The sequence below is a fragment of the Dysidea avara genome, chromosome 3 (genome assembly GCF_963678975.1).
Source record: "Dysidea avara chromosome 3, odDysAvar1.4, whole genome shotgun sequence".
In the NCBI taxonomy this organism is placed as follows: Eukaryota; Metazoa; Porifera; class Demospongiae; order Dictyoceratida; family Dysideidae; genus Dysidea; species Dysidea avara.
The window spans coordinates 8,188,783-8,214,591 of record NC_089274.1 but is presented as its reverse complement, the minus strand read 5'-3'; the positions used below and the strand labels follow the sequence as shown (position 1 = coordinate 8,214,591).

The 25,809-nt window shown below is 38.0% G+C and overlaps 1 protein-coding gene across 1 annotated transcript; it reads left to right on the top strand.

Annotated features, from left to right (window-relative positions):
- The first annotated feature begins 1,842 nt into the window (after nt 1-1,842).
- Nucleotides 1,843-24,165, top strand: LOC136249223 (tyrosine-protein kinase receptor-like). The gene is made up of 17 exons (XM_066041178.1): nt 1,843-2,043; nt 16,194-17,267; nt 17,403-17,622; nt 17,679-17,881; nt 17,962-18,172; nt 18,322-18,370; nt 18,421-18,501; nt 18,551-18,595; nt 19,401-19,490; nt 19,535-19,621; nt 19,676-19,814; nt 19,865-19,955; nt 22,850-22,910; nt 23,307-23,379; nt 23,429-23,588; nt 23,743-23,856; nt 23,908-24,165. The coding sequence occupies exons 1-17, from the start codon at nt 1,962-1,964 to the stop codon at nt 24,032-24,034; spliced, it is 2,907 nt and encodes a 968-aa protein (XP_065897250.1). The 5' UTR covers nt 1,843-1,961; the 3' UTR covers nt 24,035-24,165.
- The last annotated feature ends 1,644 nt before the right edge of the window (nt 24,166-25,809 follow it).

Below are 25,809 nucleotides of genomic sequence, written 5' to 3'. Positions count from 1 at the left end.
TTTGTCTTTAACTCCCTGAGGCAGTAATTAACTTGTTAAAACATGGTACCAAACAAAAGATCTTGCTGATAGAAACAACATGGTTTTATTTGAAGTCAATAGATGATTTCATTCTTAAGTTATGAGTATTTTTATAGTTGCAAAATTTGATAAAGTTATGCATAATTATCTGCCCACAGGTAATTCACACCTCGAGGGTAGGTAAATTTATCAAATTTTGCAACTAGTAAAAATGATCATAACTTTGTAATAAAATCACCTATTGAAAACCAAGTTGTTTCTATCAGCAAGATCTTTCGTTTGGTACCATATTTTTAACAAGTTAATTACTGCCTCAGGGAGTTAAAGACAAAAATGATCAATTTTCTGTACAAAAATGACCGTAAAAGTCACCAACAGTCAACTCAGCGATGGCACTATATCTAAAATTATATGTCATGAGGAATACTATTTATGTGGAAAGTTTCATGGTTTTATGAAAAAGTGCACAATATTGCCAATTTTGGGGGCTACGCTGCTATACTATAAAGCCTAAATAAATAAATAAAATTTACTTTCCGCTAATAAGGATAAAGGTGGGAACATTCCAGACCTCAATCCAACTAAACATAGCTAGCCTACATGTATTCAGCACTCTTTAGACAGAAATGATTAGATAGGTTAGTTAACTGAAACCCACGCTTTTTTCTTAATAAATAGGAAGGATTTTATAAGTGTTCATGCACTGTTGAATAATTTATTCAGACATGCATCAGAAGAATCATCAGCAGAGTATCCTAGATATCGCTACACCATCAGCTGCAGCACTCTGCAGCAGTACCAGATATTGTGCCACCCACCCCTCATCAGCCCCTCCCCAACCCACAAACCACTAATGAACATCATGTGAGATCATAATACATTTGTACACATTGTAAGTTAATAGTTCACAACCATCAGTGGTTTTCTTCAAGATCTTGCCCTATATAAAAAGTCAAAATATGTTACTTAAAAACATTATTACACTAATGCACATACACACAGAGTGCTGTCATCACAGCACAGCAAAGCAAAGCAGACCAAACCACAGGACACGTCACAGAGCTTGCATGTACTGCACAAGCACTATATGCTGCTCTGGCAAGGAAGAATGGCATACGTAATTCGTAAATCAATCAATCAATCAATCTGACAATCAATCAATCAATACAATTGAACTAGAGAAAGTACAACGAAGAGCAGCACGTTGGGTGTTAAATGATTTTGGCAGATTTAGTTTAGTTACTTCAATGTTAGATCAGTTGTCATGGCCAACCCTTCAAACTTGTCGTAAACTATAGGCTGTCCGGCCAGATTACAAACATTCCACAAAATACTCTACCAACAGTTATCACTTGTAATTCCTCCGTACTAGCTAGCTACCTACCTACAACACAATCAACAAGACAGTACCATCGATATCCACTACACTATATCTTGCCGTACTCATCTACTACATCATACCAGAATAGCTACTTTTCAAGAACGATAAATGATTGGAACATGCTACCGATATTTTAGACATTGACATTTTTAGAAATAAACTGCAATCACTGTTGTAATTGTATGTGATGTTTGGTTAACCTGAGCACACCAGCAGGGCTGACTGCTCAGTAATAATAATAAATCAATCAATCAGCTAGCTGTGGACACAACATGAAATACATTAATAGAACGTGTCACGTGATAAGCTTACCACAAAGGCGTGTTTAATAGACATTCTGGATCAAGTACAGACGATTGCGCGATCTTTGCAACAAAAACCGTCAAGCGAAAACCGAAAACGTGATCCATTTACTTCGAAAAGGTGCCGAATTACGTAACAAGCTCACGTTTCCATTGACTTCCTGTGTTGCATAGATTCCGCAATCGTCTGTACCGGCAGATCGCTGGTAGCGAATGCTCGTAAACTACTAGAGTAGAGTGCAGCGATTCTGAGTGAAATGATTTTCAGGATACTGCTTTGGTGTTGTGTGTTTTTAGCTACCTACACTGCAGTAACGGTCGCCGATAGTGATGAAAGAGGTACGCAATGTGTTTTCTCGTCGTGCATATTATTTCGCTATCTGTGTATAACCCGAGGTGTAACCCTGAGTGTAACCCTGCCATTCCAGTATCAGTACGTGGGTAGATACATGTGTTATACACGTACATGTCAGTTTAATATAATTAATATACATATTATTGCATCTGTCAGCAGAATCCCTCAAGGGGGAATGCCCCTCTTTAAATAAAAGAAAACAAGCACTCCTTAACCAGTTTGGCAGTGAATGGAGTACACTGAAGACAAACACTGTATAAGATTCTTACTAAAGTGAATGGCTCACTAATACGCAAGTCATATTTTGGTAACAAAACTGGGAGGCCACATTACTGTAGTCTGGCCAACCATCTGTTTCACTTTTAGTTACCTAGTAATATTAATCCTAGCAGTTGCAGTACATGTTGTGGGATGGTAAGCAAGAGTGGTCCATTTATACAACCTAATACTTACCATGCAGGGCCGGTGGAAGCACTACGGCCACTGCCGTAGCAGATTTTCACAGCCCAAGCCAGTCATGTGAGCGCATGCCTAGCTAAGCTAATATAGCTACACACTAATAAGGTAGCTCCGTATAGTAGTTAGGTCGTCATGACATACACTAATTTATAGACACCAACCATTCTAACCTTTATTGCAGTAAAAGGATGTGCAGCCGACTTCACGTTACCACTTGTTTATCCTCTATTATATTCGTGCGTCTAATGATCGAAGCACGTGATGACCAGTGCGGTGGACGTTCTTCCAGCTCTGCTGAGAGGTAGGTTATTATTATTATTATTGGGGGTACAGGTAAGAAGACAAAGCCTGTAAAAACCTGATCAATTGTATAAACGAAATTAGACTTTACAACATAATATAGAAAGGTAGTGTGACAGCTAGGGAAGTTACGAAAGTCAGTGTATGTATGAAGCAATATCTTAAAATCAACTCTTTAAAAGTGCTAAAATTGCTTCAGAATGTGGTTTACAAACACTAAACGTTCGAAATTTTCCTGGGTGGCATGCCCCCAGACCCCCCTAGAGGGTTCGCACACTCATCACACTCCCTGAATCATACCTGGCTTGTTGCCTGACCAGCCACTAAGAGCTTCCACCGGCCCTACCATGCTGGGCTTGGACCCAGTGCACTCAACAGGCTAGTGTACTAAACATTGCTGTATTACTCCTAGCTACTACATCTCACCTTTTTAAAGGCCGGTCCTCATGTGAGCATTCTGGTAGCACAAAACTTTTTGTGTAGAGCTTCACCATACCTTTGTAAGGATAAGGAACTGCAAGACTAACAATCCTGGTAAGTGGGCATGGCTTCACATATTCCTACAGGCAGCAAAAACATTCCCAAATGGTGGGTAGTATATTCAATGCATTTCCATCAATACTTGTTAATCACATGTTATCTTATGTGCGTCAGTCTCAGGATATTCGATAAAGTAGTTGAGACCTGGACAAAATGCGACCCTGGATATTCCAGATGACCTAGCTGACTCAGTGGCGGATCCAGATGGGTTTCTGGGGTTTCGACAGAAACCCCCTTTTAAATTTAGCTTAGTGGCATTCTCAATACATAAACATTGTTGTATTGACAATTTGTCATAGCAAACAACTATATACCAGTAGCATGCATGCAGTTGCACTTACCTAACACCATTTATCCCTCAGCAACACTTCACTTTTCGTCTCCCACTGCATTAAAAACGATTGAGATACACTAATAGAGCAGTCCAGTAACTACTCTAATAGAGCAATCAAAGCTACAGCTTGTAGTCACCATATTTACCCTATAGTGATTGGTTGATTTGATTGATTGATTGATTTATATATTTAACCTCCGAGCAATTGGCTATAGCCATTTTTCCTTGCCCGGAGGGACACATCAAGACACACGGTAATGTGTCGTGCGGCCCAAGAAGCCAGCGTGCCACACCGTGAGTACCATATATGACCGTATAGAAGCCCGGGCATTTATTTCCTATAAATCATTTTTGACTCGGCGTTTAAACGAGACCGGCGTTAATTTGGACCCGGGTGTTTATTTCTTACTAGCCACTTGTTGAGAATGACAGGTGCCAGTACAAGTACCTACGAAATACGAAATCCATAGCCCATCACGTACATAAAACCATTTGGACTCCTCTGCTGGGTGAAACATTGGAAGTCGGGCGGAAAGGTGACAGTGACCACGATAAATATGCTATGGCCATCACTAGAAGAGAAGACATAGTCGAACAAGACAAGACATCATAAGACTGGTGACGAGACATTACTGTATAGTTAGCAGCTGACACGAGTTTAGAACCCCGGCATATATTTCAGTGCATGTCATTTGCACCCCGGCATTTAAATGAGCCTCGGTGTTTATTATGACAGTTCCCTAGCTCTACCCGGCGTATATTTGAGCCCCTGCGTGTATTTGAGCCCGGCTTTAATACGGTCATATACGGTATATTGACAGGAAGAAAGAAAACGCGATTTTCACACCTTTGTAGCTCCGTGATCCTTCGGAACCAGTTTTGCTGCAGAGGTGCCCGCCAGGTAGGCCATCCCACATACCATATTTGAAGAAAATTGCTTTAGCCATTTCCGAGATATGAGTGCCCAAAAGTTTGTTTTTATTTCTTGGTTTTTTTTTATTCTTTGTCTTTTCGCACACTTTGAAAAATTGCTATAAAACACAAACACGTATTCCGATTGCCTCGCAGTTTGGCACACATAAAGGGAGTCCAACGACGAATCCTAGTATCACATTTGGTGCAAATGCGGTGAATGGTTCAGGAGTTATGATCGATTTTTCGCGTAAAACAAGATTGATTTGTTGTCACGCCTACAGGGTAAACCGCTTCATGGAATGAGTTGAAAATTGGTTTGTGGATAGATCAACTATTGTAGGAGTGCCTTTTGGTGGTTTGAAAACAATCGAAATTTAGATCATGGAGATATGACATGAGACCGAAGGTGTGTAACAATTGCGCGATCGAGATTCGTGAATAAAAATCCCAATAATTTTCACGCCTACCAGGCAAACCGCTTAGAGCAGTGAGCTGAAAATTGGTATGTAGCTGGAATAGTCATCGTAGAAAGTCCTTGCAGTAGTACAGAACAATCGGTTTACAAACCACTGACTTATGATCCCAAAGCCATCTTCATGTAGCAAATGTGAGATCGAGATACTCTAATAGAACAGTCACCCTAATAGAACATTCACCTAGTTCATGACTCACTCCATTAAAGATTTCTATTACATTGCAAGTTATGCTGTAGGGAGTTCAGCAGCAACCAGTTAATATTTTAGACAGTTCAGCTACAAGCAAGTCACCTTGCAGAAAGTTCAGCTACAAAGAAACCATCCTGTGGAGAGTTCAGCTACAAACAAATCACCCTGTAGAGAGTTCAGCTACAAACAAATCATCCTGCAGAGAGTTCGGCTACAAAGAAACCATCATGTAGAGAGTTCAGCTGTAAACAAATCACTCTGTAGAGAGTTCAGCTATGAAAAGATCACCCTGTAGAGAGTTCAGCTGGATGAAGTCACCTTGTAGCGAATTCAGCTACAAAGAAACCCCCATGTAGAGAGTTCAGCTGCAAACAAATCACCCTGTAGAGAATTCAGCTACAAACAAATTGCCCTGTAGAGGGATCAGCTAGAAGAAGTTACCTTGTAGAGAGTTCAGCTACAAAGAAACCACCTGTAGAGAGTTCATGCAGCTAGAAACAAATCACCCTGTAGAGAGATCAGGTAGAAGAGGTCACCGTGTAGAGAGTTCAGCTACAAAGAAACCATCATGTAGAGAGTTCAGCTGCAAACAAATCACCCTGTAGAGAGTTCAGCTACAAAAAGATCACCCTGTAGAGAGTTCAGCTAGAAGAAGTCACCTTGTAGAGAGTTCAGCTACAAAGAAACCATCATGTAGAGAGTTCAGCTGCAAACAAATCACCCTGTAGAGAGTTCAGCTACAAAAAGATCACCCTGTAGAGAGTTCAGCTAGAAGAAGTCACCTTGTAGAGAGTTCAGCTACAAAGAAACCATCATGTAGAGAGTTCAGCTACAAAGAAACCATCATGTAGAGAGTTCAGCTGCAAACAAATCACCCTGTAGAGACTTCAGCTACAAAAAGATCACCCTGTAGAGAGTTCAGCTAGAAGAAGTCACCTTGTAGAGAGTTCAGCTACAAAGAAACCGCCATGTAGAGAGTTCAGCCTCAAACAAATCACCCTGTAGAGAATTCAGCTACAAACAAATCGCCCTGTAGAGGGACCAGCTAAAAGGATCACCTTGTAGAGTGCAAACAAATCACCCTGCAGATAGTTCAACTACAAACAAGTTACCCTGTAGAGAGATCAGCTAGAAGAAGTTACCTTGTAGAGAGTTCAGCTACAAAGACACCATCATGCAGAGAGTTCAGCTGCAAAGTAATTATCCTGTAGAGAGTTCATCTAGAAGAATTCACCTTGTAGAGAGTTCAGCTACAAAGAAACCATCATGTAGAGAGTTCAGCTACAAAAAGATCACCCTGTAGAGAGTTCAGCTAGAAGAATTCAACTTGTAGAGAGTTCAGCTACAAAGAAACCATCATGTAGAGAGTTCAGCTGCAAACAAATCACTCTGTAGAGAGTTCAGCTAGAAGAAGTCACCTTGTAGAGAGTTCAGCTACAAAGAAACCGCCCTATAGAGAGTTCAGCCTCAAACAAATCACCGTATAGAGAATTCAGCTACAAACAAATCGCCCTGTAGAGGGATCAGCTAGAAGGATCACCTTGTAGAGTGCAAACAAATCACCCTGCAGATAGTTCAACTACAAACAAGTTACCCTGTAGAGAGATCAGCTAGAAGAAGTTACCTTGTAGAGAGTTCAGCTACAAAGACACCATCATGCAGAGAGTTCAGCTGCAAAGAAATTATCCTGTAGAGAGTTCATCTAGAAGAATTCACCTTGTAGAGAGTTCAGCTACAAAGAAACCATCATGTAGAGAGTTCAGCTACAAAAAGATCACCCTGTAGAGAGTTCAGCTAGAAGAATTCAACTTGTAGAGAGTTCAGCTACAAAGAAACCATCATGTAGAGAGTTCAGCTGCAAACAAATCACTCTGTAGAGAGTTCAGCTAGAAAAAGTCACCTTGTAGAGAGTTCAGCTACAAAGAAACCGCCATGTAGAGAGTTCAGCCTCAAACAAATCACCGTGTAGAGAATTCAACTACAAAACAAATCGTCCTGTAGAGGGATCAGCTAGAAGAAGTTACCTTGTAGAGAGTTCAGCTACAAAGAAACCATCATGTAGAGAGTTCAGCTACAAAGAAACCACCATGTAGAGAGTTTAGTTGCAAACAAATCACCTGCAGAGAGTTCAGCTAGAACCAAATCACCCTGTAGAGAGATCAGCTAGAAGAGGTCACCTTGTAGAGAGTTCAGCTACAAAGAACCACCACATAAAGAGTTCAGCTGCAAACAAATCACCCTGTAGAGAGATCAGCTAGAAGAAGTCACCTTGTAGAGAGTTCAGCTACAAAGAAACCATCATGTAGAGAGTTCAGCTGCAAACAAATCACCCTGTAGAGAGTTCAGCTACAAAAAGATCACCCTGTAGAGAGTTCAGCTAGAAGAAGTCACCTTGTAGAGAGTTCAGCTACAAAGAAACCATCATGTAGAGAGTTCAGCTACAAAGAAACCATCATGTAGAGAGTTCAGCTGCAAACAAATCACCCTGTAGAGAGTTCAACTAGAAGAAGTCACCTTGTAGAGAGTTCAGCTACAAACAAATCACCCTGTAGGGGATCAGCTAGAAGAAGTCACCTTGTAGAGAATTCAGCTACAAAGAAACCATCATGTAGAGAGTTCAGCTACAAAGAAATTACCCTGTAGAGAGTTCAACTAGAAGAAGTCACCTTGTAGAGAGTTCAGCTACAAAGAAACCATCATGTAGAGAGTTCAGCTACAAAGAAACCACCATGTAGAGAGTTTAGCTGCAAACAAATCACCTGTAGAGAGTTCAACTAGAAACAAATCACCCTGTAGAGAGATCAGCTAGAAGAGGTCACCTTATAGAGAGTTCAGCTACAAAGAAACCATCACATAAAGAGTTCAGCTGCAAATAAATCACTTGTAGAGAGTTCAGCTACAAAGAAACCATCATGTAGAGAGTTCAGCTGCAAAGAAATCACCCTGTAGAGAGTTCAGCTAGAAAAAGTCACCTTGTAGAGAGTTCAGCTACAAAGAAACCATCATGTAAAGAGTTCAGCTGCAAAAAAATCATCCTGTAGAGAGATCAGCTAGAAGAAATTACCTTGTAGATAGTTCAGCTATACAAACAAATCACCCTGTAGAGAGATCAGCTAGAAGAAGTTACCTTGTAGATAGTTCAACTACAAACAATTCACCCTGTAGAAAGATCAGCTAGAAGAAGTCACCTTGTAGAGTGTTCAGTTACAAATAAACTACCATGTAGAGAGTTTTGTAATAAATACATGTATTATATATATAATTTGTACATTTACTGATAAAATCAGAAATATTTAACATCTGCTTCTGAATCATCTTTTCTTCTTCCTGTGGTAAAGAAAAAAAGATAGGTTATACAAATACAAAAAGAAGTGAAATCTAATCCAAAACAGCCAAGCTGTAAAAAAAGAGTGCGGCCCTGAGATAGGCTATGGTGAAAAAAGATGTGAAATCCAAGGTGGCGGCCAAGAAATGGCTGTGATGGTAGGTTAATGGTAAAAATTTAATAACAGCAATTCAGGTGAATTTGGTGCCAAGACCAAGCAGCACAAAATTCACCTGAATTGTCATTATTAAATTTTTTACCATTAACCTACCATCACAGCCATTTCTTGGCCGCCACCTTGGATTTCACATCTTTTTTCACCATAGCCTTTCTCAGGGCCACACTCTTTTTTACAGCTTGGATTAGATTATAATACATAGATAATACACACAAAACTAAACAAAGCAAGGTATAACTGATACAAGACAACCAAGGTAAACCACTTACAACATACACACACACACACACACAAAGAAAAGACAAAAAAAACAACAACATGCATATAGTTACAATCATATTAATGTTATCAAAGGAGTGAGTCACAGTGCCGCTTGAGGACATTCACGTACTCATAAAATGGAGAATTAATACAGTCAGTTACAGATGATGGTAATGCATTCCACCATTGAATGGTTTTATAACGAAAAAAAAAACGTTGAGTAAAACATAAGCGGAACATAGGTATGTTCGCAAAATATACTGGTGTCCTTGTACTATAAGAAGTTGTTCCACCGAAAGCAATTGGTGGTTCAAGTGGAATACATTTAACTTGGTGGTACTGGTGGTACATTAAACACAGTGATTTAAACTAAGGCAGTGGCAACCATTGCAATCTATGATAAAATTCAGACACATGATCATATTTCCTTAGGTCATAACACAACCTTACTGCACGGTTCTGCATCCTCTGAAGTCTTTACAGTAGAGTGCTTCCCAGTAATGGTCCCCAAACTGTTACACAGTAAGACAAATGAGACAATACCAGGGATTCCAATAGCATCTTCATCAAACTATTGTCAATAACATGTTGATGAGACCTAAGCAAACATAGATAGTACGACATTTTACGGCACACATTAGCAACGTGATGGGTCCAAGACATAGTAGAGTCAAAAATAAGTCCTAAATACTTCTGTTTCTCAGTAACGTGTAGAACAACACCACCAACAGATATAGGAGGATGCGGAAACTTTGTGGAACGATTGGAGGCTCCAATCGTTCCACAAAGTGATAGAGTGACAGTTAGCTATAGTATTTATTAACTATTTACAGTTTAAAGCATTGAATTTCTAACTAAAAATAGCCTAAAATCTGATCTCAGAGCTTCTAAAATCTCAAAATTTTCCAGATAATTGTCACCAGATGCCTTATTTAGCTATACAAATTTCAGAAACCCCCTTTTAATAATCCTAGATCCGCCACTATGACTCACTTACAACACTGACTTCATTGTGTTACTCTGATGCTCACTGGAGGGAGTTGGTTTAACTTGATGTTCAGTAACAAATGTTTGCTCAATGAGAAGATGCTTTATGAGTTAAATTTCAGTCAACCACTGGACAGGTGGATTATGTTGATTTTATTGAATTAACAACAAACCAATTTTAAAATGGTATTGGTACCATGGCACCACAACTCAGACTAGAAAGACAAAAGTAACAAACTACCATTGGAGAGTATATAGTAGTTCACTGAGTTATAGTGTAGTGATGTGCGGTATACCGAAAATATATTGATAATTCGGTAATTGTAGATATACCGTGGTTGGCTTGATATCAGTATTGAAATATACGTATTTCAATAAATATCGCTGCATCAATATAATCGTCAAATCCGGTAAATACTGATAGTACCGCTGACTCTCGATATGCTGATGATCCTTCAATTTGGTACGGTAGTTAGTATATAACTGCAGTTACTGCCTGCTGCATGCAATGCCATTGCGCTAGTGTATCCTCACTGGTTGCACTGAGTTATTGGATTGCACCACGACACGTGCCGCTTGAAAATGGCGTCTAATACAGAATCGGATCTCGAAGACGAGGTTGAAGATGTGACGGAAGAGGTTGGGCTGGATGTTATAATTGTAGAATCGGTGAATGCAAAAGGGAAAAGTAAGGAGAGTGCAGTATGGCTTTACTTTGAAAAGACGGAGGAAAGCCTGGAAAGGACTGGATCTCACCGCGTGGCCAATTGTAAGGAGTGCGGAAAAGCCGGGTATTAAAGTTGTGAAGCTGGGGAAATACTTCAAACTTAATGAGCCAAAGCATTCTAAAATATATGAGGAAGTGAGATGGAAAACCGATGAAAAGTGCAAAAGTAAACAATCAAGCAGTTAGTCTAGTGTGCTGAAGAGACACACGCAGCAATCCTTACCTGGTATATATAATTATTACAATATAATAATACCGATATTGATACCGATACCGAAGATTAACAGCAATTATCGTACCGGAAAATTACCGACTGCCAAAATCCAATACCGCACATCACTGTTATAGTGATCCACCATGTTATGAAGTGGCCATTTTTTGCTCATATGTGACCTAATTTTAGAAAACCGTCGATATCCGCACAATTTTCAAAATGCATTTTATTTGTTCTTTGTTTTCTACAGGGACAGAGGAATGGACTAGCTAAGTTTCAGCTTCATAAGTTAAGTAGCATTGGAAATACAGCACTAGACAGCCGGACAAGCAAATAAATTATATGTACAGAAGCTATCGAGAAAAGAATCTACAGGCGCTTACATAAACCATCCTAACTTACTGATACAACGGCATATGGAATTGAATCTTCGCTCATTGTGTTCGCCATGAATTTGTGCATCCACCAAGGTATAGTTTGTACCCCAGCCATGCTTCTGTGTTCGAGAAGGAAGGCAAATTCACTGAAAAATGATCGTCGGTAAATTCTTTCGTCACCGCAACGTAAACAAATGTCTGTAACTTTGAAATCCTTTTGTGTATGGAGATGAAACAAAGATTTTTGTACTCTCTATGAACAGGTGAACACAATGATTCCCAGGATTTATCCATTGGAGGCTTAAGTCGTCCACCAGTGAGACGATAAAAACTTGCATAATTTTTTTTCTGGAGCTTGCATTTTTTACCCATAGTTTTTAAATGCGTTTTATTACAAAAGTACTATTGTGCATATATCGACGGTTTTCCAAAATTCGGTCACATATATATATATATATGCACACTCCATTAGTTTAGCAGTTGTTAATATTTGCTGAGTGCCGGCATGCAAGCAGATAAGCAACTGTTGGCTGGCCGAACAAAACCTGATTTGCATCACAACATAAACTGATAAACCAGCACAATATGCTGGCTGCATCTATACACTGCTTATTTCACATCTGCTTTTCTAGCTTCAGTTTGTACAAGACTTGTAGTGGCAGTCTGGTAACTTGGCATGGTCAGATGATACAAAAGTGTCTGTATTGGTGCAACATTATAATTTTATTAAGGTCAAACACAACTGTGTTGGCCTTTAACTACTCAATGTCTTCCAGTTTTGTGTGCTATTAATTGCCCACCCTCCAGAGCACTTGTGATATCAAGACACACAGTAGTGTGTCGTGCAGCCAAGAAAGCCGGTGCGCCACACTGTAAGCAGGAAGAAACAAAATGCAATTTTCGCGCATGTGTATCTCCATGCACCTTTCACAAATTGAAATCATTTTTGTACTGCAAATGCCCTCCACCTTCAGCACCCCACATACCTTTGAGCAATACAATTGTGCCTTCAAAATGCGGCTTTATTTTTTCCTTCTTCGTTTAGAGGGCTTAGATTATTCTTTTCGCACACTTTACAAAACCCATTATAAAAATGCAAATGCGTAGCTCGATTTTCTTGAACTTTGGTACACTTTAAGGGCATATTTTGGCACAAATCTGATTAATAGTCATAGAGCTATGGACGATTATTTGTATTAAAAAAGGCTGACTTGTTGTCACGCCTGCAGGGTAAACCGCTTATGGGAATAGCTTATAGGAATAGCTTATGGGAGTAGCAAAATCGGTATGCATATAACTTAACCATCATAACTCAAACCTTTTGTGGTTTAAAAGAAATCGCATTGACAGCTACAGAGTTACAAGGCAAAAACCAAACAACTGTAAATCGCAGAGATAAAATACTCTAATAATTAAATGTCATGATATTTGACAACATACAGGAAATAGCTACAAGATGAGGGGGCCTAGACTCAGGGGTACACAACTACCTGAAGCACAGGTAGCTGGATCCCTGGTGAGACAAAACCGTACATTACAACATACATAGTTACAATAATAACTAAAAAACAGTTAAAAGTTCCATAATAACCCACAATTCCGACAAGCAAGCATTGAAGATCCTATAGGAGCATGAAATAACAACTCAAGCAGCTTGTTCAAAAATAGGTGTAACAGAGCATTTCTGTAGATGACAAGCTCTACACAGTTGGATATCGATGACGGCAGGAACTGACCTGGACAGCCGACTTTATTTGTATCCAGTTCAACAAACAAGCCAGTACGCCCAAGGTCTGAAAGTAAAGGACTGTAGCAAGCTTCTTTTCTGGAGCTGGCAGCCACAAAGTGTTACACTCTATTGGTGACTACTGACAGTTCCAGTAAGATAATGTGACTAATTAGAAATCAAAACTATATCAGGCCCACTTGATGATGATGATAAGCTTGGTGGAACAGTGCTCAGTGGGCTAATACTAGCCAAGTGACCAGGGAGATCAGCATAAAGTTTATAACTAGGTGTTAAATTCTTCTGTAGGCCATGAACAAAAACTTGTAGGACTGAGTCATGGCGCCAGGTATATCTTCCCTGATCAAGAGCAGTATATAGAGCAACCCGTTAAAATATGGTTGGTAGTAGGCTGGTTCGAGCAGCAAAGAGGACATACTGGTCTTACAATTATATTCTATCGAGCCAAGTTCATTGGTTAGAACAGTCACCGTGGGGTAAAGAGGTACATGCAATAATGTTGAAAAAAAGCTTAATTACCAGCATTCGAACCAGGGACCTCCACACTGAATACCCACATCCTTAACTACTGAGCCACTGCTGTCACGGCCGATCACCTCACTTACTTTCTACTTTATAAATGAAAATTCTCTACTCAATAGTAAAAGTTCATAATTTCATAGATCTACCAATGAAACATTCTATGTGTGTTCTATTAGAAGTCCTCAAAAATATGTGTGCTCTATTAGAGCATTATAAAAGTAATCAAATAAACTCTGTAATACAATACTATTGCAACTTCTCCAGTATTCCATCGAATCAAAGTTGATGTTATAGCCATTTTAGTACAGATTGGTGGGGTAGTACACTACTATTAAGACCTACTCGTGCCAATTGTCATAATCATAATCATCATAATAAGTGCTATGCTAATAAAACTTGTGACAACAGGTAGATTCTAGCAAAAAAGGTGCAGGATTTGCTTTGTAGAAATAAACAACTACATGTTTTGCATGAAACATCGAGATACTCTAATAGAACAGTCACTGCAAAATCTTAATGGACAAATAGTACATCATGTATACCTAACTTGGAAGAAATTTACATTGTTATAAAGCACTAGCTATTAGTATTAGTAATTACTGGTAAAGGCAATGTCTATATGCTGGGTCAACACAATAGTACAATTGCAAAATTAATTAGCTATACAAAAGTAAATCTAGGTGAGACTCTAACAAAGGTTTAGACCCTTTTTGTGGTGGATTTGGTGGATTTTGGAGGTGTCTAAGTTACTTAGACCCTTTTCATGTTTACTTAGACCCTTTCATGTTTACTTAGACCCTTTTCATGTTTATTACGCGCACCTGCACTGGTAGCGTTGGCAACGCATCGCTACCTGAAAATTAATTTTAAACCCGTAACAACAGGCCCTGTAGTAGCGCCTTCGCTTCGCTCAGGTGCCACGACACAGGGCCATCGGGTTACTAAATTACTTAGACCCCTGTGGTCTGAAGTCTAACTATTACTTAAAACTTTTCACTGAATCTGCATTCACAACGTAGTCAGGTAAGTCGTTCCAGTCATTAAGAATTCTGTTGAAGAAATAATCGGCCCTACACTTCAATCTTGAAAAAGATTTAAATAACTTAAATTCATGTCCCCTTGTAGTAGTGTTTGCGTAGCCAGGTAAAGCAGGCATCAAAATCTGAGATAAAATAATTGTTTACAATTTTGTAAACTAGAATCAGATCCCCTTGAAGTCGTCAATAATGTAGTAATGGTAACTGCAATGTGCACAATCTTTCATCAAGTTTTCAGCAAGTTCTGGTAAACAGTGAGTGGCTCTACGTTGCACTTTCTCAACCTTTCTTTGATCGAGATAAATACTGGTCCACAAACAGAGATGCCATATTCAAGTGTAGGTCATACTAATGTAGTGAATAGCTTCACTAACATGTCAGGCTCCAAGTAATCAGAATAACTCCCAGGAGGCAATTATCCTTGGTAGTTACCTCAGTAGTATGGTTGTGGAACTTTAGGTGCTTGTCAAATATAATCCCAAGATCTTTGTGGGATGTTACACTTTCAATTAGAACACCATTAAGGTAGAAAGAGCCATAACTATGTGCTATTCCAAAGTATAGATGTTTGCACTTAGAGATGCTGAAATTTAACTGCCATTTTAGTGATCACTCCTATAGTAAATTTAAATCATTTTTGAGAGCTTTGTGATTTTCCTTGTTCCTCACAACACGAAATATCTTTGTATCATCAGCAAACAAAAAGACAAAATTGAAGGTAAATCATTAGAGAATAACAGAGGGTCCAAAGCGGACCCTGAAGGAGGGCAAGACTTTCTACCATTCAGCAATACTTGTTGTTTTCTGTTGGAAAGAAAACACGTATACCAAATGATGATAACTTATGTATTAAGCGTTGATGTGGCACAGAGTCAAACGCCTTTTGAAAATCTAGGTAAATCATTTCAGTTGGGTAGCCACTGTCCAAGTGTTTTGTAAGGTAATCAAGATTGCAAATAAATACAGGCACCACATAGCCAAGCACAAAATTATAAATTAGCTTTAGTATCGGATTGCTAGGTATTATTCTGTATTGGTAGAACACTAGTTTGTCTTACATTGCATCTGTAAATAAGAAGAGCAATGATTTGTGTAAAAAAACAAACCTCAAAGCCAGTTTATGGTTGGATTTGGGTATATTGACTATTTATAATACAAAAAGTAGTGAAATCCACGCAAGCTGTATAAAAGGGTGCAGCCTTCAAAACGCCTGTTGATGATAATAAATTTTATTAATGCACAAAGCTATCATTAAGATTTATTATTACCCACATCATGAAATGGCTGCCACCTTTGATTCACAAATTTTTTCACCCAGGTGTTTTGAAGGCCACACCCTTTTATACAGCTTGGCTGTTTTTGTGTGGATAGTAAAATGTACAAGGTATATAGTCATACCATATGATATTAGCATAAGCCTCTATATGCGGTGTAAATTTTGGTAATACACAGGAGGTATATAGCTATTGTGAACCCATCATGTTGAACGTGTGTAGTCCCTACTATGAGCTTTTTGACATGTTAATGCTTTTAATCACCTCTACAGCCACCTACAGGTTCACAGCATGTGGTAGCAGGGGTAGAGAAGGACCAACAATGATGGAGTGTACACAACATTACTGTAACAATGGATCACTTGTGTGTGGTCATCTACTTGATGAAGGCACCAGAGGATCTCAGATGTTTGTTGTCCCCAGAAGTGGTAACTACACAGTGACTATTGCAGGGGCCAATGGTGGTCATGGAGTGTGTTCTAACTATAGTGGACTGGGGGTGATTGCTAGGAATACTGTTAAGTTTAGAAGAGGTGAAAGGCTTCGAATTTTAGTAGGACAACAAGGAGTTAGTGTTTGTGATGGTCACCAAGATGTTGATGTTTGTCATCTAGCAGATGATAGAGTAGCTTGTGAAAATTATTGGTATAGTGAAACAGAATACAATCATGATGTTTACCTTTATGATGGAGGAGGAGGAGGGGGAGGAGCTAGCCTATTAGAATATCCTTCCTTTTCCTCACCAATTGCAATTGCTCCTGGTGGAGGAGGGGCTGGTGCTATATACAATTTAACTTCATTTTTATTTATTGTTAATGATTCTAGAACTTATTCGCAGTATGCTAATGCAGATCCCTTTAAAACCCTTTCTGATGTAGCTAATGGTACAACTGGTTTTAATGATTTTATAGACACAGCAGGTCCTGGTGCAGGCTATTATTTAACAGAATATGTTGCGGCATTGACAGATCCTGATATTTTAAGTGGAAATGCATTTGGTGGTAAGGATTGTTCTGAAAATTTAAGATTATACATATTATTTCCTGATACTCATGGTGGATTTGGGGGAGGAGGTGGAGGCTGTAATGGTGGAGGTGGCGGGGGAGGGTACACTGGTGGATCGATAACTTTGTTTGGGGAAACTATTCCTGGTGAAGGAGGTTATTCTTGGCCTGATCCTCCATGGCCACTGATAGGATACAATGATGGTGATGGATATGTTGAGCTATTTCTTGAGTCATGTGGTTGTACCTACTACTGTAACATGTCAAATGAGTCATCATTTGAGTGTTCCTGTCCACCTGATACTTCACTAGCTCCCAATGGTCTTGACTGCTATAAAGAAGGTATGGTTATGTGCAACCATCATATCATTTTGTTTTGGTAATTATGATGTGCAATGTGTCTTGAACTAAAAGTTCTAAGTTCTATTATGTTGTATGTATGTTAGTACAGCAATAACATAAATATTTATTTTGTAGAGTACTACTTAGGTGAGAATGATATACTTCCTGTACGTTCAGTATCTTTTTCACATCCAATCTTTGGAGAAGTCACAGCTACCATTACTTCTTTTGAAGACACAATTTTTGCCTACAGCACTACTGTAATGTTCAGTAACAATAGTTTTTCAGATCGTTGTGCAGTCTTGTTTGTGGATAGTGTAGGAAGGTTAATTGCAACCACTAAATTTGTAAACAGGTATGCATGTATATTTTGATGTGACTTTAAATTGGTGTTATACTATAACTATACAGGTCAAGTGAAATTCAGTTCTTGAATTTGTTTACTGCTAATACTGCCATCACGCAGAATGGAAACATATCAGCAAATTTATCCACTGGGAATATGTTTATAGTACAAGAACCACTATATGTAACTTTTGTGGTAACAATTGGTATCAAAGGAGATTGCATCTTGGATGAATTAATAGTCAATACAAGTATAGATGAAATCATTGGTATGTGTGCATCAATTGTTATAAACTAGTTCTTCTATTTTACTTTTTTCATTGTGTATCTGTCTATCTATTTACTACAGCATATGATTTTAGTGGATTCATTGATATAACTTCTACAGCAGTACTAAGCACTTATTTGGATTTGTTTTTGCCTACTTCCAGTGATAATAGTCAATTATCTACTGTTGTTATGGCTGTAATAATAGCCTCAGCCATTGTATTAGTGGTAGTGATTGTGGCTATGATTCTGTGCATCGTGTTCAGCTGGCACCGTAAGCATTCACATGGCCTGTAAGTTAAAAATGAATCTAGATTTAGTAGTAAATCACTATCAGCAAGGTGATGAAGAGCACTAGTAAATAGTGTATGTTAATTGTAAACCAATTATTTTAAACTCTGTGATAATAATTATATCATTTAGCAATTGTTTTGTCTTTTAGAATCACACTTGGCAGTTATATTGAATATGATGAACAACAGGCTGATAAAGTATAGGACACAATTGTATCTAAATGTGTAAAGTTTCTCTGTTTTAACAGATAAATGATAGCATGCGGCTACTGAATGGCTATACAGTAGAAGAGAGATGTACTAGGGAGAATAGTACACTATTTCATCAGGTACAGTTGTCCGACTTAGTAATAGCAGCCAATTTCATTCTATTTGTAGTATGAACAATTACACCCAACATATGAGAATGTTCAGGATGGAATTGTGAGTTGTATTTTAATAAGGTGGAACACCAATGCCTATATATTTTTGTAGTGTTGTGTTTACATATTTTTGCAATTCTGAAATTGATGGTATCGGTAAAAAAAATATAGCTAGCATGTTTTACTAAGTATTGTATCCTATACTATGATGTGATTTACAGTGGTCCCTCCATTATCTGAACTACTTGGTGTGATTGTATAATGGAAAAAGTTCAAATAAATGAAGCCCATACATTTATAGACAGAGCTCCAGTTAAAATACTCCAATAGAACACTTTAGGCAAAATACTAATAGAGCAATCACTTCCACAGTTTGGATAACAGAACATTCAGATACTTGATGGCCGGATAATGGAGAGACCACTGTACATCCCAAAACCCAAGATTGCGCTTTAGTGATATGTATACTGTATCCTTAAAATCTTGCAAGACAGGTATAGGTACGTGTTACAAATATCTGAAATTTTTTTGTACAATTACTCAATATCTTGCAGGGTAGTGAAAAATTTTGCAATGAAATAACCTTTTCCTTGCACCAAGAATCTTGTGAGATCTTTAAAAATTTGCAAGAAGTCTGCAAAAAAGCAACTTAATTATTTCTTCGCACTGATGCAAGAATCAGCAAGACCTCTTTGAATGATTTAGCAAAAGTATATAAGAATTCTTTAATTTATGGATGAGTATGATTCTGGCTTTTTTTTTACTTGGGATTACATTGCAATGCTTTTCATGACTTATCTAGCTACCAGCCATATGCATGACAAACATTTATGTTGAGATTTCAGGTTTAATGTAAATCACATTAGGAACTACCAATATCTCATAAATCCATGAAATATGGATTACAATCTCCCCTACATGATTACTACCTTTACAACTGCTCAAGGCAAAATGACGTAAGGGAACATTTACAGTATGATAATTTGATGGGTTTGCTCAGGGCTGGAGGTACGACAGAACAAAACTGACATATATGAGAGAAATTGGAGAAGGCCAATTTGGAAAAGTTTTACTAATGTCTGCTAAGGTACAAGTATTAAACTGATAGAAAATCTGGTTATTATCAATCCCTGTTCTTCAGGATATATGTGATATACAAGGATCATTAGTTGTTGCAGTAAAAACACTGACTAGTAGAAATCCCAAAGATATTGAATTATTCTCCAAAGAATTGGATTTAATGAAGAGATTCATTCATCCCAACATAGTCAGCTTACTTGGTATGTGTCCTCACTACATGATCACTGAGTACATGTTGTGATCACTATAGGACATTGTGAGGCCACTAGTGATAGTGCCCCTATGATGATACTAGAACTAATGCAGTATGGTGACCTCAAGTGGTTCTTAGAGGAAAACAGGTGATCTAACATGTCACATTGCTATTGAATTTTGGTTGTAAATTTGTGAGGGATTATTGATATTTTTTTGATAGTTATTAACAAATATGGGTACGTAGCGGCACTTAATGCAAATCGGCTGGCAATATTTGTTACTTAAAGTGCTGTTGTAATATATATCTTTGCCAAATGGTATAGTACTCACCCTGTATGAGCTTTAATGTCTGAGTAAATATTGCCATCGTTCAAGTCAGCATTGTAAGTGGGTCACTGCTGTTGACCCGTTTGACCCACTGACCCGAATAGTAATCCGGATCTGACTCGCATGTGACCCGGTTTAATTAAAATAGAGGGTGCTCCAAGAGCTAGATTAAAAGTCCACAAGTTCCACTAGTCAGCCCTACAATTTTTTACACTATAAAATTGTCTACAAGAAGTGAGTAGCTACGTATTATCAAGTGGGTGTGGCTCCACGTACGTATTATCAAGTGGGAGTGGCTCCACGTAAGTTTACATGCAGCTACAAAATTTCCAGAAGTTAGTCACCTACGTTTCAAGTAGCAACATGAATGTGGTGATGCATGCATACCCTCAGAGCACAGCTGGTACAGTTCCGATAAGTGGGGGCGTAGCTCTACTTACCCTGCACAGACAGCAATGCATATTCCTGAATGGTGGGTGTGGCTCCACGTAAGTTTCTTGAGTGTTTACAACTGCATTTCCATCAATGGACCTTATCCGCAAGGACATCATAATTGACAAAATGGCCATGTATAGTGTGGGCACTTCGTATGTAATCACTGAAATGAACTTTGTTTGTGGATTTCACAACATGTAACTATTGGATAATAAAGGTAAGAGGCTAGATAGCGTGATATAGCAATGCGAAATAGTCCCCCAGACTTAAGTTTTGATATCGATGCAAAACTATGCGCATTTGTCTTGAAATTAAGTATGCATGCCTCACCTTGCCCCTTGCGCAAGTGTGTGAACGTTAACATAGCAAACCGCCATCTCTCCCAATACCCCCCTGTACAAAGTGTCCACACTATCGGCTGCCGTTTAACGCTTTGACGTCATTGCGGATAAGGTCCATATAATCGAGCTTGTTAACTTATAGTCACACGTGATCTCATCCGGCAGATATTCGGTGAAGTGGATAAGACCCACTTGACCCGGACAAAATATGACCCAAATGACCCAGATAATCCGGATGACCCGGCCCACTTACAACGCTGATTCAAGTGGTATATGTATTTTGTGGTTACCTTGTTCGTGTCATGGGCTTTTGGTGTTTTAACCTTTAGATCATGAGTACGTAGGTGCCTACACAATATGTGTTACACACAGAACAAACTATTGAATAATTTCCCCCACTTAAAATACCATGTGTGAGTGTTCAATGTTCCATCCAGTAATACACTATGGAAAATAGACAATACTATTATTTGCTTTGATCTGTCCATACAAAATGTCACCAAGAGCAAACTCCACACTGTTTAGGTCATGTTGTAGTTTCATATTTAACTGACCTTGGATATGTTATACCATATTGTGACTTTATTTAGACAAGTGCAATATAGTTTACACAATGATGTACCAAACATTACTCATTTGGTATTTTGCACTCACAAGTTGTGATAAGCAGATACTGCATTCTGTGTATTGCTAAATCTGGAAAAAAGTTGTCACCATCCAGTATGATTGTACTGTATAGTAGGGACCTCAAAAGTTTAGGCATGGTCCATGAAAAAACATTATCCAAAAACCAGGCTCACTTTTCCCTGATGACGATGAAACAGTATTGGTTAGGTAAATCTAAGCCCAAACAAGCCTTCAGATCGACCCAAAACACTTTCACCAAGTTGCTATGATTTTTTTTTAAATTTATAAAACAGAATTTTCTGGTGACTGACTGACGGACTGATGCCTTCAGACAAGCATAACTTGATAAGGATGTTTTCACTGTTCAACATTGCTTCAGCCAGACACGTGCCTCATCAGTGTCCTCCTTTGTGTCCCATTCATCTTTGTTGACAGCGAAAGGTGTCGATTTGGCAGTAGCGCATAATGGCTTCCCTTCATAACAGAAATTGTCCATATTTTCATAATGGCTACTTTGATTGCAGAGGTGCTTTTCGAACAGTTCTTGATTTGTAATGCTGTGTAGTGGGTTGAACATAGCTGACAACAAAGTGTATTCACTTTTCAGACAATAGTTAATAGCTGAGGCGCGTGGCTCCATTTCTCTTTTGATGCGGTATGTGTGGATTCAATAGTCATAGTAATTTTATTTTACAAACAATTAACAAATAAGTACACAAAAATTTTCAATTAGAGTAGGGACCATAGCACATCGATAAAAAGTACTTAAACAAGCTGGAGTAGTGCACGATAGTAAATCACAGTAAAATAATAAGAAGTGTTATATCCCTACTGTGCGCAAGAGTGCCATAATGGAAATGCTCAGTAGATATATAACACTTATTTTTGTTTTACTGTGATTTATTATTGTGCACTACTCCAACTTGTTTCAGTACTTTTTTGTCAATGTGCTATGGTCTACTCTAGTTGAATATTCCATTTTTTTGTGTGCTTGTTGAATTTAGAGTTTTCTTTTTTGGCTAATATCATTGCTTCAAGGAATTGTCTGCACTTTCAACCAATTAAGTCTTGCACTTTCTAATTACATTAATTTTTACTCATGTTAAAGAGCATGATATTAATAAATAAAACAGGAGATAGTTTAGCTGCTACTGGTGACACAAGACGATTATGTCAATCTTCTGAGATAAGTATACATCATGTTGTCACTCAGGTGTACTGTAGAAACAAAGTACTGACTTTGTATTGTTGTGTAGAAAAAACTGACCTTTGGTGTGCCTATATCATATTGTGCTATTGTTGTGTAATAGGCCAAACAAAGTGAATACAAGTGTGGTTACAGTTGCTGTTTCACTCAGCATTATATCTGATGTGAGTAAAATATGTAATCAAAATACATTATATATATTTGGTACATAGTATGCAATGTGTCATTCTGAGGTATAGTACATTTAATGTGATGTGCAAAGTGTATTATAGCTATATAATATAACAAGAGTATTGAACAATGAATTAGTTTGTAATGTATTTGTAATAAAACTTGGCCATCCAATATGCAAACTCAAAGATCACCCTAGGAGCTAGTATTACTTTAATTTTCCCACTTCCACCTCCACTTCATTCAGAATTAATAGCATCTCCTTGATTTACATATAATCCATTATCACACTAGCCATTTCATGTATATGCAGTGCACACATGAAATGGCTGTTGTTATTCATACATGTGTGCACTTTGTGATTTAATTAGATTAGTATTTATTTACAGATTGCTAGTGCCTTGGAATATCTTGCAACTAACAAATATGTTCACCGTGATGTAGCAGCAAGAAATTGTCTGAGTAAGTAAATAATTTTATTTTCAAATGTTTATTATACTTCTCAATAAAGTTGGTAAAAACTTCAAAGCTAAATTGGCTGATTTTGGACTGGCTCGTGGTGTTCATGAAAAGGATTATTACAAGATTGCTGCTCAAACATTACTACCAGTAAGGTGGCTTGCTCCAGAATCACTACTATATGGAAGATTTTCTTCAGCGTCTGATGTGTGGTAAGCATATTTCTTTTACTCCCAATAAACTTGTTGAATGATACTGTGGTTTCAAATTTTCAACACCTTGAATGGCCTGGCAATGGTATAGAATACAATCTGAACATATAAGCATATAATGTATAGGTATAAGCTCCTCATTGTTTATACACAGGTCATATGGTGTCCTAGTGTGGGAGGTAGCAACATTTGGGGAAACTCCACATGAACAACTACCAACTAGTAATATTGTGGAAATGGCTAGTGATGGATCACTAAGACTAGACAGGTACACACTAACTATTTGTATTACATTTTTGTACATTATTTTTGTATGCAGTCCTCCTGGATGTCCAGAGGTCTTGACTGACCTCATAAGCCAGTGTACTAGAATTCAGTCAGGAGAAAGACCAACGTTTACTGAAATACTGGAGTATTGTAGTAGCAAACATGACTCTGACCTATAATAATTTGTACACGCAATACATACACTCAGTGTCTTTCTGTGTATCATAAACAAGGTGGCGCATGTGATGTTTTCTGTGTACTTGTGTACATATAACAGTGTATTAATGTGACTGGGTCTGCAAGAATCACACATGTTTGTGGTTTATGCAAGGAGATTGTGATTTGCAAAATGAATATGTGACTGGATCACTGGATTTGTGAAAAGGTACCTTTTCCACGCCAGCAAACAAAATGATGTAACACTTGACTCCTTATACTGTTTAACGTGCTCTTAGTTTCACAACACAGCCAGTTACTGGAGCTGCACTCAGCAGGCAATTATGCGCAATGATAAAAAAGTTATGAAGCTCTAAAGTTCAAAAAATGGGTCAAATTTAATGTGTGAAAAGAGTACCTGACATGCATATGTATTCAAGTAGTCATAGCTGTTAGCTAAGGCTATGGCCACTGAAATGTTTCTTACCTTTTGAAAGCATCCAGAGTACAACAAGCTGCCTGTAGATTTTCCTACCATTTTACAAGTACTGCCATAATATATGACTATCAGTCTATCACTCACCCTACAAAACTAGACTATCACAACAAAATTTACTCCCTTTAATCATGTACCAACTGACCAATTGATGATTTACTTTTTTTCATAAAATCCTACAAAACTCCCTACCCCCACTTTGACATTAACAACTATGTATCAATGAAAGCATCAGTATCCACAAGATCATCATCAGACAAGTTAGTCCATTGTATTTCGACAACCAATTCAAACAGTCATTTTAATTTTTGCTGACTACCAAGATTATGGAACTCTCTACCCTTGATTGACCTAAATCTACCATATACAACAATAAAGAAAAACAACTAACCCAATTTTTATGGTATCACTTTTTAAACAATTTTAACTCCAATAACACTTGTACGTTTCATTTTTGCTGTCCCTGTTCTTTCTGTACCAACAATACACACACCACCCCTATAAGTAGTATATTTTAATTAGGTAGTTTTTGTAATTAGCTACTGCCAGTTCGTGCCTTTAGCTATCAGCCACCCTACTCTAATCACTAATCATCATTGTCAGTCTTGTAATCAACTATATTTGTACATGTACGGTGTGGTTGTAAAACTAATAAATAATAAATTAATAATAAATATATTAATATAGCTATATGTACCTTGCAACATGGGAGACACATGGCCAAAAACCTGTGTGATTGAAGTTGCTGATGGTTGAAGTTGAAAACATTTTATATACTAGTTACCCAACACCACAGAGAGCTTATCCAGCTAGCTGCTCAGGCCTGTATTAGCTAGTGTGGAACATGGAAAGCAACACTTTATGAATGTAGCAAGCTATGGTGTGTAATCTCAGAATTGCTGTTCGCCGACATGTTGGATTTTGGCAGATATATACATCACATATTGTATATTTTTGCACATTTGCATGCATGCATACATACAGTGAACCGCTTGCTACATAACCACCTATAGCTGCCCTGATATAAAGTATGTGAATTGATACAGAAAGGTACAGTGTATAGGTACACATGAAAGCTGTGTGGCGGCCTTAATACACCTGTAATTTCTTCACCCATGAAAGTCACACACTTTTATCACAGCTTGGCTGTTTTTGGGGATATCACTTCTTTTTGTACTTTCTAAAGCCTCAAAACCACATGCAGTTGACTTTGGATTTTACCCACATTTCTCATCTATACAAACGTACACAATGAAAACAGAATTATAAATGCAAATTTATTTGAATATGATAGAACATGTA

Bases quoted from the DNA above. Each gene is read 5' to 3' on its own strand.
- LOC136249223 (XM_066041178.1), top strand. From the start codon at position 1,962: ATGATTTTCAGGATACTGCTTTGGTGTTGTGTGTTTTTAGCTACCTAC. The intron at 17,623-17,678 runs GTATGCATGTAT...ATAACTATACAG, and splicing joins ACCACTAAATTTGTAAACAG to GTCAAGTGAAATTCAGTTCT. The intron at 19,491-19,534 runs GTAAGGGAACAT...GGGTTTGCTCAG, and splicing joins ACTGCTCAAGGCAAAATGAC to GGCTGGAGGTACGACAGAAC.